Genomic DNA, 12,174 nt, shown 5'->3' with positions numbered 1-12,174 from the left:
AGTGAGAAATTACTTACAGATCAAGGGAGCCTCCCATTCTCCATCCATATCATCATCCCTATATGAATAAGAGAAAGACAAGTAAAAATAACCTGGCCAGAAGTTAAATTCGTACAAAAGAAGTAGAAATACAAACATCTGCAAATTCAAAGAGAAAACTTCAGTTAATTGATTTTAGGTAATTTTTAAATTATTAAAATATGTTTGACATCTTGTCATTTGAAAAAACCTTGAAATATAAATAAATTTTTTTTTTTTACCAAATTACTGTAACTATGAAGTATATATCAATAGTGCTTGTATGAGCAACCATTTGTTTTCAAAAAACAACTGAACAATAGCATTTGTAAACGGTTTCCAATGGATTAGCCATTGGTTCATGGCATGTTTAATTTAGTGAAGTACAAATACCACAATGTAACAAACATCCATCATGTTATCAAGGTAATCATTTTCCATCTGCACAATATCACTTTCAGTTAGATAATAACTGAATAGTTATTTCTTTCTCATGCTGTCCAAACAGCACTGATTCACATACTTAGATTATTCTCACTCTTCTTCAACCCTTGTCTGTAACATCACTCCAAGTACACATTGCATCACCCACAACCTGTCTTATTCCTTTACAATTTACTACGCCCCTACCTCACTTCTATTGTTCAAGTCATATACTGAATGCCAGTAATGGCAGGTCTATATAAACAAGCCCAGATTTTTCCAACAACAAATGTTACACCTCACACATACTTCTAAATCTCAAAGTTAACATACCAGTCAGCTGGTTTTTCAGCATCAGGGTCTGGAATATCTTCTGGTTCATCATCAAGCCAACCAGAAGGCTTCACAGCATCCTCATCAATAATTTTTTCTGGTTGTTCTTCATCCCTGAAGTTAGATACACAAATTATATATAAAATTGTTCTGGTGTCCACTTTATGTTTGCTTGAGCTGGACAGAATTATTTTTTGAGGCAAATTTTCTACAATTAAATGCTCTTTCTCCTGTTTTTACATGAGGAAATATTTCCTCATGGCCAGACATGTTTTCACAAAGGATTGAAAAGGACACTAATTTATGATGGTAACACATGCTTACAACTGTCATGCAGTGTCAAGACAAGGAAACACAAATACTCATGTACAAGTGTGTGTATACACATGTACACAAAACATATGTTCACTTGGACATATCACCATATCTCTTTCAAATTACAATAGGGAGCAACTTTATAGTAAGAGAATAAGAAGTGAAGGGGGATAAAGCAGGAAAGAAAAGGGTTAGAGCACAGCATGTTTCTTGCTGTGAAGCTACATGATTACTCACATTTTAGGAGAGAAGCTGGGAGTGGTTAGGTGTGTGTGTGTGTAGGTATATATATATATATATATATATATATATATATATATTAGTTGTCAACTAGTCCTTGAATATGATATCTTGGAACTTCTTGAGCTTCTTTTTTTACTTGGTAAATAATTCTTCATGCCAGCCTTTGATTTCATCACTTTGCTACACATACTGCATTAAAACCAAGTTGCTGGGAAGACTGCAGCTGCTCCATATTATCATGCTCTCTGATGTGGTTGTGAGGCTTTCCTCTTACCTTGGAATTCTCACATTACACCGCTGACTCCTTCGTGTATTACCTGGTTAACAATACGGGTGACTAGGCTATATAGCCTACACTGCCAGATATTTTTAGCATCTCTGCAGTGATTCCTGATGGGCTGGGGGGGCTTTCCTTGTTTTCATACTCTTAACAGCTTTATCTACCATGGTACTGTCAACTCGAATCGCTGGTCCCTCTGTTGGGTTGACATTCAGCAGACTCTCTTCCTCCCATTCATTCTCTTTATTGAGCAACCTTTTGTAGTGGTGTCTCCAAACCTCTTTCTTTGCAGCTTCGTTTAGTGCAAGCGTGCCATCATCCATGCGAACACATTTCTCTCCCACGACATCCGATTCTCTCTCTCACACTGTCTTGCAACCCCAAATACCTCAAGTCTTTCGGCCTCATGGTGCAGAACATTGGCAAATTTTTTCTTATCTGCTTCCCCTCTGGCTTAATAAACCTGTCGCTTAGCTTCCCTTCTGGCAGTCTGATACAATTCCCTGCTACCACCGTTTTTCCAGTCCTTCCAAGCCTGTTTCTTTTGTCTCTCTCTCTCTCTCTCTCTCTCTCTCTCTCTCTCTCTCTATATATATATATATATATATATATATATATATTCAACTTACGTTGAATGTCAAGTGTTTGAGATGTATTGAAAGATACAGATAAGGAAGTAGCATGAACAGGACAAACTATCAATATTTTGCAGAAAAATCTGTCGGCAGCCAGCCATGAGACTCAAACTCACATCCCCGTTATTACGCGTCAAGTGCTTTACCATTAAACTAAACTGCCCAGACGATAAATTCTTCTGTAAATTTAGGATATATAAATCTAGCTTTTATAATATGCTATCGCATGTTAAATTAAACTTATGCTGAAAGTCAACAAACGAAGTTTGCTTTAGAAGCGTTGATACAGATAAGGAAATAATTTAATTCTCAAACGCATGTGTGTATTCAGTTATACATATATTCGGCTCAGAGGACTACAAATCTTGAAGGAGGTGGGAGGGTAGGTTGAGCTTCATGCTTAGGGATGAAAGAATTACTGAGGAGGGGGTGGGGCAGAGAGAGAAAGAAAAAATGATCAATAGGAGCTGCTAGGGATAGATAATGGCAATGAGGTGCCTAGATGGCCCTACAAGGCACAAGGTGAGTAGAAGTGAGTAGGTGATTTGCAAGATTGTATAGGAAGAAGAATGAAGGGATGGAAGGTAGACTGTCAAAATGGGTAGGATTGAAAGGTGGATGTAAACGACAGGAGTAGTAAAGGTGACACAGTTGCCAGAGGAAAATGACATGTTAAGCAGGCATAGTATATGTAAAGGTGAGGATGAATCACAGTAATGTGTGGAGGGCACAAAACGTACCACATCCAGAGCCGAGTTTCACTGAAGAGGGTGGGTCTTTTCAAGAACCTCAAATCACCAGAGATCCTAGTCCTTTGTCATCTCCTCCACTATGCTCAGGGTACTGGGGTCAGCCTTCACCACTTCATCCCATGTCTTCCAGCATCTCCTTCTTCCATAAGTTCCATCTACATTTAGTGATCAACACATTTTTATACAGCTGTCCTCATCCATATGCATCATGCATCACATGACTTCTTTCTTGCACAGTAGATCTGATTCCTTCAATACCCAGTTTTTCACTCAGCACCTTCATACTAATTATTTCATGCACACTCACATTGCACATCCAATAGAGTATACTCACTTCATTTCTCTGTAGTCTTCTCAAGTGCTCTACATCCAAGGCCCATGTTTCACTACCATGCAGCTTTGTAGTTCTAACACAAGCATCATAAAATCTACTCTTCACTCTTAGGGAAAAGATCTTTGTTGTCAGCAGTGGTAGCAGCTCCCTGAACTTTTTCTGAGATTTTACTCTAGCTACTATATAGGGATAAGGCCAGCAGGGAGGACTCAGTATGAGGGGAAGTAGTGTCATCATACAATATATATGGGTGAGTGAATAGAGTGGTGCCTGGAGGAGAGATAAAATGATGATGAGGGACGAATGCATGTCCTCAAGATAATGTCCGAGAGAACATGGTGACAGGAGAATGAGGGATGGATGGGTGGGTGGGTAAAGGTTGCCAGAGCGCAATCCTTGCCTAATTGAGCATCATGATTTAGGAAGAAAAAGGAAGGAGAGATACCAAGACATAAGCGATTCAAGTATGGAGATACTTACCTCCTTTCTCCATACTTGATAAAAGAACAGATAAGGGGGTAGAGTAATATGAGGTCATGAAATGGACCATAGACTGATCAAAGGGAGAGCATGCACAAAACAAAAAACAAAGGAAGGTGGGGTACTATGCCATCATTTCAACAAATATTTCACCACATTTACTCATTTTAAATGCTAAAAATTTAATACATTAGGATTGAAATTACTGATTAATATACTTCAGAGTAAAAGAAGATAATACACAACTGATTTTTAGGTAGAAAATGTTTGGGTGGGTGGGGTTAGTATTACATTAAAGATCACATTGAGTAGATATGGATAAAGAACAAATGAGTTTAGAGGTAAGAGGGAAAATTTTTACATAACTGATTTTGTTAAATCAAGACAAGATTGTAAGAAAATGTAATAAAATTTTACCAATCATCAGGTTTCACTGCATCAGGATCAGCTATTCTGAAAATAAAGTAAATATTTCATTGAACATGAATGTAATGATTCAGGTTATGAAAACATTCAAGAAACAAACTACACAAGAAAAAGTTACACTTTTTATTTAAAGTGAAACCTTTCATAATTTCATGTTAATTTATGTTCCAAACATCATGATTATTTTCTAAATTAATTCAAAGAAAGGTTGTGTATTTCAATAGAAGCAGGGTTTCAAAAAAGTTCAGTTACTTACTTCTCTCTATCATCCCAGTCAGCAGGTTTCTGATCTTTATTATCTTCAATTTCTTTAGCTGGATTAACTGGAGGTCTATAATGAAACAAATATCACTAAGCAAAGAGACTTTGAATGTCACATCTAATACTTATCACTACATTTAGAGAGAAACAAGCCGATGAGGAATGGAGGGATTGTGTTGCCTATCTTTTTACTCAATGATACAGTTCAGAATTTGATGTATTTCAACCTTGTACAAAGACCTTGCTCACCAAAATGGAATAATAAAATAAAATACCAGTCAAATACTATGGTTGATGTAATCAAATAAGCCACTTCCCTCAAAAGTGTATCTAAATTATAAACACATTTATTAGAGTAGTGGAATACCAGAAATTTCAGTGCAACAGACAAAATGGTTTGTGGTGTTTCCTCTGGCTCTTTATGTTGAATATAAGTTTGTTATCATTTCAGGGGTTTATAAGATAAAGTACTGTATATTTCCATGTATAAGACGACCTTTCGATCAGATGAGGTTAAAATTTGTGAAAAAAATTTCATGAATTTATCTCATGTCTGTAGTATAAGACAACTGCTAAATTACAAAACCATCTATGTACAGACTAGCTTTTGCAACAAGTATCTTTAGAAATATTGGTCATGTAAAGATGATGTTATTACAAATGTTTTTTTTACTTACTATATCCTTAGAAATTAAAATAAATGAAATAGTAAATCCCTTTCTATATCATATTTTTTTCATACATACATCACCAAAAAGGGAACCTGATTCTTCTTTATCAAAACATTATTGCTATCATAACTGCTAAAAATGGTGATTCATATGACTGAAATGTTCTAAACTGTTACAGTCAGCCTGGACTATTAATAACCAGTTATCTATACTTCATATAAAATCACGAACTGTCTAGTCAAGTGAAATTTATAATTATTCTATACCTATACCAATATGCAACCACCAGCAATATATGGTGGCTAGTTTCAAACTGAAAGTTACAGAAGTAGTCAAGAGTTCGAAACACTATGCTACTGCTAGAACATTCGGCATTACTGAGAAGATGATACAAGAGTGGAGAAAGAATGAAGTAAAATTAAGACAAATGCTCAAACAAAAATGTGCAATAAAAGGAAGCACTCGATGGCTGAAGCTGGAAAATGATGTAGCAGAATGGGTACTCTAGAGACAAGATAGCTACATTGTAACACGAAATAATTCATCGTCCAGCTGAGAAAAAGAATCAGTTTCCATTGTCTCATATTGGAAATATGGATGAAACTCCATTAAAATCTGACATGCTGAGTAACAAACCAGTAGATTTGAAATGAGTAAAAACAGTGCATGTTAAAAGCACAGGATATGAGAAAACGAGGTGTGTGTGCATGTCCCACCGAGGAGATGACTGAACCAATATGAGATTCTTAAGACTCATACACCTCAGCAAAACTGAGTTTTGGAAGAGCTGTGTATTCCACCCACATGTAACATTAAATTTTTCACACACTACTCCAATGAATCAAACTACACTGCATCTTCTTCATGCACTATGCTTATCTCTCCCTCCCTATTCCTGCAGCCCAATCTTATCCTCTCTGCCCAGCCAACTGTATCATTGCTATTTAATTGTCTCCTCTCTCTATACACCCAGGTTCTACCAGTCACAACAACATCCCTTGCATTCACATGAACTTCCTACTCATATACCCTGGGCAATACTTTACCATCCCTTTTATAGTCATATCCTCATACCTTGAGTATGCCCTAGCATACTGCCATAATTTCTCCCCCTCTCTCTCTCCCTCTGACAGGAGTAACTATGTATCCCCTCTATGCAAGACACCTGTTTCTGTCTCTTGGTCATATTCTAAGCTCTCATCACCCAGCACAAAGCCACTTTCTTCAATACCATACCCCACTCAAACAATCTTTGTCTTGCAAGTTACTTGGTGATCTCACTGGGGTTGGTGCCATGTAAAAAGCATCCAGTTCACTCTGTAAAGTGGTTGGTGTTAGGAAGGGAATCCAGCAATAAAATCTATGCCAAAACAGAGAGTAGAGCTTGGTGCAATCCACTGGCTTGCCAGCTCCTGTTAAACTGTCCAACCCATGCTAGCATGGAAGATGTTAAACAATATTATATATATATATATACATACACACACACATCTATATACATATATATGTATTAGGTTGTCAAGAAAGTTCTTGCAGTTTTTAACCTTTAAATTCAGATGCACATATCTTTGGCTCAAACAAAACTTTATTAATCGAAATAAACACCATCAGAATCAACGCACTTTTGCCAACGCGAAACAAGTTTATTTATGCCAGTAGCGTAAAAATCATGCGCTCTGGTGGCGATGAAGTCGCTGAAGGTGTGTTTGGCATTGTCTTTGTTTCTGAAGCATTTCTCACGCAGGAAGTTGTCAAGATGCTTGAAAAAGTGGTAATCGGTAGGCAAGAGGTCTGGTGAGTATGGCAGATGAGGCAGTTTCATAGCCCAATTCTTTCAACCTCTGCAGAGTCAGTTGTGTGACGTGCGGCCGAGTGTTGACGTGGAGAAGAATTGGTCCTTTTCTATTGACCAATGCTGGCTGTTCTTGTCGGAGTTTCTTATGCATTTCACCCATTTGCTGACAGTACTTCTCCACTGTAATGGTTTCGCCTGGATTCAAAAAGCTGTGATGGATGAGACTGGCCACAGACCACCAAACAGTCACCATGACCTTCTTTTGGTGCAACTTTGGCTTCGGGAAGTGCCGTGGAGCTTCGTCGGTGTCCAACCACTGAGCTGAGCGTTGCCAGTTGTCATAAAGAATCCACTTTTCATCGCAAGTCACAATCTGGTCGAGAAACAGGTTGTTCTTGTTGCGTAAAAGAGAAGACAACACTTTTTGTTGTTCAATTCATGTGGCACCCATTTCTCAAGTATTTTTGTTTTTCCAATCTCTTTCAAGTGGTTGGAAATTGTCGTATATGTTAAGTCTAATACAGAAGCAAGCTCCTGAACAGTTGTGCGTGGATTGGCTTTGACTAAGGCTCTTAGTTTATTGTTGTCAACATCCGATGGCTGACCACTATGCTTATCATCTTCATGACTCTCATCACCGCTATGAAATTTCTTGAACCACTATTGTGCTGTACATTCATTAGTGGTTCCTGGGCCAAACACATCGTTGATATCGTGAGCTGTTTCAGTAGCTTTTCAGCCTAGCTTGAACGGAAATAAGAAAATTGTGCGAATTTGCTTTTTGTCCATGTTGTATTCAACATTCCGGAAAAAATGGCCTAATTATTCAAAAAGGAAATGAATAACACGATTAGATAGAGTGAAAAATGAGCTTTAAAATTATATATGAAGTCAAAGTGATTTAATGAAAATTAATTTGAAAACTCATCATTTAAAACCAAAATTAAAAATTCCTTAAGAACTTTCTTGACAACCTAATATATATGTATAAAAGACACCAACCAAACCCTAAACCTCTTCAACTCATTCTCTTTTCCATCTGGAGAATCCAAAGCCTTTTTCACCAAGGCCACCAAATCACTGTACACTGTCATCCTCCATAACAACAGTCTACTAGCCTTAAAACATTTCTTCGTCTGTCTCCTCTACCTAGCTGAACTCATCGAAACACTTAATTGCTTTTTTCTGGAGAATTTTATGAATAGGTTAGCAGTGCTGTTATAGGAACTAGGACGGACCCCAATTATACCAACCTCTTTGTAAGCCACCACACTTACCAGATAACAATTTTATCTCTTTTGTTAACAACTTTCGACCCTGTCTTAGAATTTACTTCCACTGTATCCCATACTTTTGTTAGTTTTCTCAATATCTCCAAACAATATCCACCTATCTACCCATGTCCAATCCAACCTACTGACTCCCACTCCTACCTCCACTACTCTTCTTCTGACACCAAACACACTAAATCTGCCATACCCCTCGCAATTCTTTCACTTATGCTGGCTCTGCAGTGGATTCATATTCTAAACCCCAATGCCAAACAATGCAACAATTCTTCCTGAATCAAGAGCACCCTCGATCAGTTGACACTCTGCTAGGTCCATGTCACTGACCATGCTGCTGTTCTCCTATTGCCTTTACACACATCTACAGACTGTATTCTACTTTCCGACCTCACAACTGCTCCAAACTTTCCTGGACCATTTCTGTTCGCCTTTAAAAAAGATAAGAATCTTTGAAATTTCCTAATAAGAAGCACTATAAAACTCAGTTCCACACAACCAAGCACTTTTGAATGCACTTGCTTATGATACAACACTTTCCCCTATGTTAATGATATTACTATCACCACTAGGCCCAAGACACAATATGATATTAATCAGAACTTCTCTTGCACATTGCCTAACCTTATACATTGCATCATCTACAAACTTTGCAGTGCAATTTACATTAGGGAAACAGGCAAATGCCTTGTTGATCTGTTTCAGGAGTATATTCAAAGCATACTACTACATATGTCAGGCCAGTTTATTGCCACCCACTTCAACATAACAGGCCACTCCACCACTTACTTATCAGTGTGGGTCATCACTGCACACTACAAAACCACAATCTCAAAGGAACAGAGGGGAACAACATTTCGTATTCAAAGTTTAAATGAACGTTTTTTTTTTTTAACTCTCTACTCCTATATCTACTCTTAGTTTATTCAACACTTTCTTATCTTTCACCTCCCCTTTATTCTCATCTTTTCCCTTCATCTTAGCCTATTTCTCCTCATTCCAATCCTCTTTCCTTCTCACACTATTTCTCCTACCATTTATTGTTTACATACAAAGCTCAGGAGGTCCTGCATTTCTTATCAGTTGCTGCCAGTTTTTCTAACTTGGGAAGATGTACAACTCTGCTGTCACAATTTCTCTCATTCCAATTTTTCTTGGAGAAGGGCACATTGGATTTTTCACTTCTCACAGCAAGTTTACTTACTCTTTTTATTGACTTTACTATATATTATACACACACACACATGGCTAGGACAAAGTTCTGTGGCTGAGAAGTTCACTTCCTAACCATGTGGTTTTAGGTTCAGTGACATAACCTTACTAGTGCTTGTGGAAAAAAAAAGGGACTTGTAAAGTGCTTGGCATTAGGCAGAGCTTCTAGTCAAACTGTCCAACCCATGGAAGATGATGCTGATGTGTGTGTGATTATATTTGCAATCACATGTACATATGTAGCAGTGGGTGGAGTTGTTATCACTTGTCCTGTCAACAAATCATCCAGTTATTTTGTATCTTTGAAGTTATGTGGAATAAAAGATTCCTTAAATGCAAAGCAGACAAGGGTTAGCATGAAGAAGGCTATCCAGTTGTAAAACAATGTATCTGCTCCAAGAGAGCATACATATATAACTGATGTAAAATGAAATGCGAGGGGTTGGCAACAGAAAGGACATCTGGTTATAGATGTGGTTCATTGAATTTCATCTGACACACGCAAGCATGGGAAAATGGACATTGTATAGCAAAGTCAACCTTGGTGAGATTTGAATTTAGAACATGTCAAACAGACACCTGTATTTTGTCCAACACTAACAATTCAACCAATCCACTAATGAATTCTTAAATCAGCATATAATCACAATAGATCGTGAGGGAATATTTTATTAGTCAGCAAACTAACAAAATACACCCTAATTATGTGGCCTCACACGATATTCATCTATAACTAGAACTTGAAAAAATTAAATATCTGGACCATATAGAAAGGCTTCTATATAGTACCGCACCAGTTGTAGGATACTTAGACAATCTGGTACCCAACAGGTGGTAGAATACAAGAGCCAAAACAATTTCTTTAAGTTGAAGGTATGGGTTTGAACCCAGAAGGCAAATTCTATGCACTTAACTTGCTGTAATTGCATTCCATGACATACATACTTGAATAACAGAGAAACAAAGGTACAAAAATTTGATTGATACTTACGTCATGTCTTCTAACAAATTTCCTTCATTAACAACTGTTCCATCAACAGAGATTTTGAAAGTGTTATCAGGATTCACAACTGTGAAGAAACATTTTATACATTAAGTTTTCAGTTATCATGTAATAAATTCAGATTACTTTTTAAAATATATTTCAGTTCATATTTATAAGTACAAAAGAAAAAGAAAATGGTATTTGTTAATGTAATGTTATCTTCTCAGCTAAGATAACATTACATTAACAAATGCCAACATGTCCACAAAAATGCACACACACAACTTAAAGTAAAGAGCCTTGTTCAGATCAAGACATCTCAATTGTGCAAAGTTTAAATGTCCAGAAACATTCAAACACTCACTCATAATAGAATGCTTTATACAAGTCAATAAAACAAGTCTACCCCAACTGTGCAAGTTTAAAAACATAGATAATTGTAAACATTCTTATTGAGATAGCTAGTGTTGTGGAAGATTCGCAATGCCTTTGTATACAATGGATCTAGAAGACTTTTGTTACATTAGTCAGTCATTGAAGGAGGAAGTTCAGGACTGCTGATCTATACAGGATCTCCCTGACCAGTGAAATTGATACCCTACAGGTGTTGAAACAATAGTAGATTAACAGGCCAGTGAGAAGATTCCATGCTGTTTTTTTGATTTGCTAGAAATAACAGCTCAAGTCCCTTAAAATTGCACCCAATTGTTTTGAAAGTGATATTGCCTTTTGGAAAGTTGAGATTCAGTTTGAAATTCAGAAGATTGCTGTCTGCAAGCAAAATGTGTGGAAAGAGAGAATTCAAAAAGTTGTAATTCTGGGTAAGAATGATAGTGCAAAATGTTTAGTGTACAATCTGGGAAGTGAGAAAAGGGATAGGCACACACAATAAGTTTGGGTAGAGGTGGGTGCAGCTAGCTCAATCAGACGAGCACATTTAATGGCTTAAAGTCATGTAAGCCAGTGGTTCTAACATATTAGAGAATCTTTTCCAAAGCAGCTGAATAGTAATGGGTGGAAGAGCTGCCTAGAATTAGAGTTTGTGTGTGTAACAGCAAACACAGTTCCAGATACATATATACAAAGTTTGTGCAAGATTATACACATGAAATTGTCCTGAGGGATCAGAGATTTTGATGCCTAGTATTAATAAGGATTGAGAACTTTGTGCTGCACATAGGCAAGGAGTTCTATCCATAAAGAATTTCAACAAAATATAAAACAGCTATTATACTGTACAGCAATGCATGCAATAAGCAACAAGGTTCTCAGTTGTATACCCATGCAATTTAGAAAGCAACAGAGATCATGAAAGTTTAATTTTCTCCAGTAATTTGAGCAGACATGTAACATATCTACTTGATCATGTTTGGACACAATGCTGCACTAGACTGAAATAAGTCTTGATCATCCAATTCTCTTAAAGATAGTACTCAATTCAGATTGTCATCTAATATCAGCTTTCCAAAAGGCAATATCACTTTCAAAACAATTGGGTGCATTTTTAAGAGACTTTGGCTGCTATTTCTAGCAAGTCAAAAAATAGCATGGAATCTTCTCACTGGCCTGTTTAGATACTATTGTTTCAACATTACCATTATACTTCACAGTTGCTTGGCTAAATATTGAAATCTGATGCAGTTTTACTTCCAGAAATATCTACATATTAAATACTTGCTAGAAATCTTTCTAAAATGAAAATTTATAAAGATGTTAACTTCCACA

At 36.9% G+C, this 12,174-nt stretch overlaps 1 protein-coding gene across 6 annotated transcripts in view; it reads right to left on the bottom strand.

Annotated features, from left to right (window-relative positions):
* The window catches only part of LOC106883675 (calnexin), a 99,019-nt gene that overhangs the window by 28,563 nt on the left and 58,282 nt on the right, over nucleotides 1–12,174 (bottom strand). For all 6 annotated transcript variants that reach the window (XM_089361613.1, XM_089361611.1, XM_089361612.1 and 3 more), the window contains exons 11-15: nucleotides 10,456–10,534; nucleotides 4,496–4,570; nucleotides 4,231–4,266; nucleotides 775–888; nucleotides 18–58 (exon numbers count right to left, since the gene is read on the bottom strand). In XM_089361613.1, coding sequence (XP_089217739.1) covers nucleotides 18–58; nucleotides 775–888; nucleotides 4,231–4,266; nucleotides 4,496–4,570; nucleotides 10,456–10,534 — 345 coding nt within the window. The remainder of the gene's footprint in view (nucleotides 1–17; nucleotides 59–774; nucleotides 889–4,230; nucleotides 4,267–4,495; nucleotides 4,571–10,455; nucleotides 10,535–12,174) is intronic.

The sequence above is a fragment of the Octopus bimaculoides genome, chromosome 13, assembly GCF_046866305.1.
Source record: "Octopus bimaculoides isolate indiv1 chromosome 13, ASM4686630v1, whole genome shotgun sequence".
Taxonomy (NCBI): domain Eukaryota; kingdom Metazoa; phylum Mollusca; class Cephalopoda; order Octopoda; family Octopodidae; genus Octopus; species Octopus bimaculoides.
This window is presented reverse-complemented; position numbering and strand designations above follow the sequence as displayed.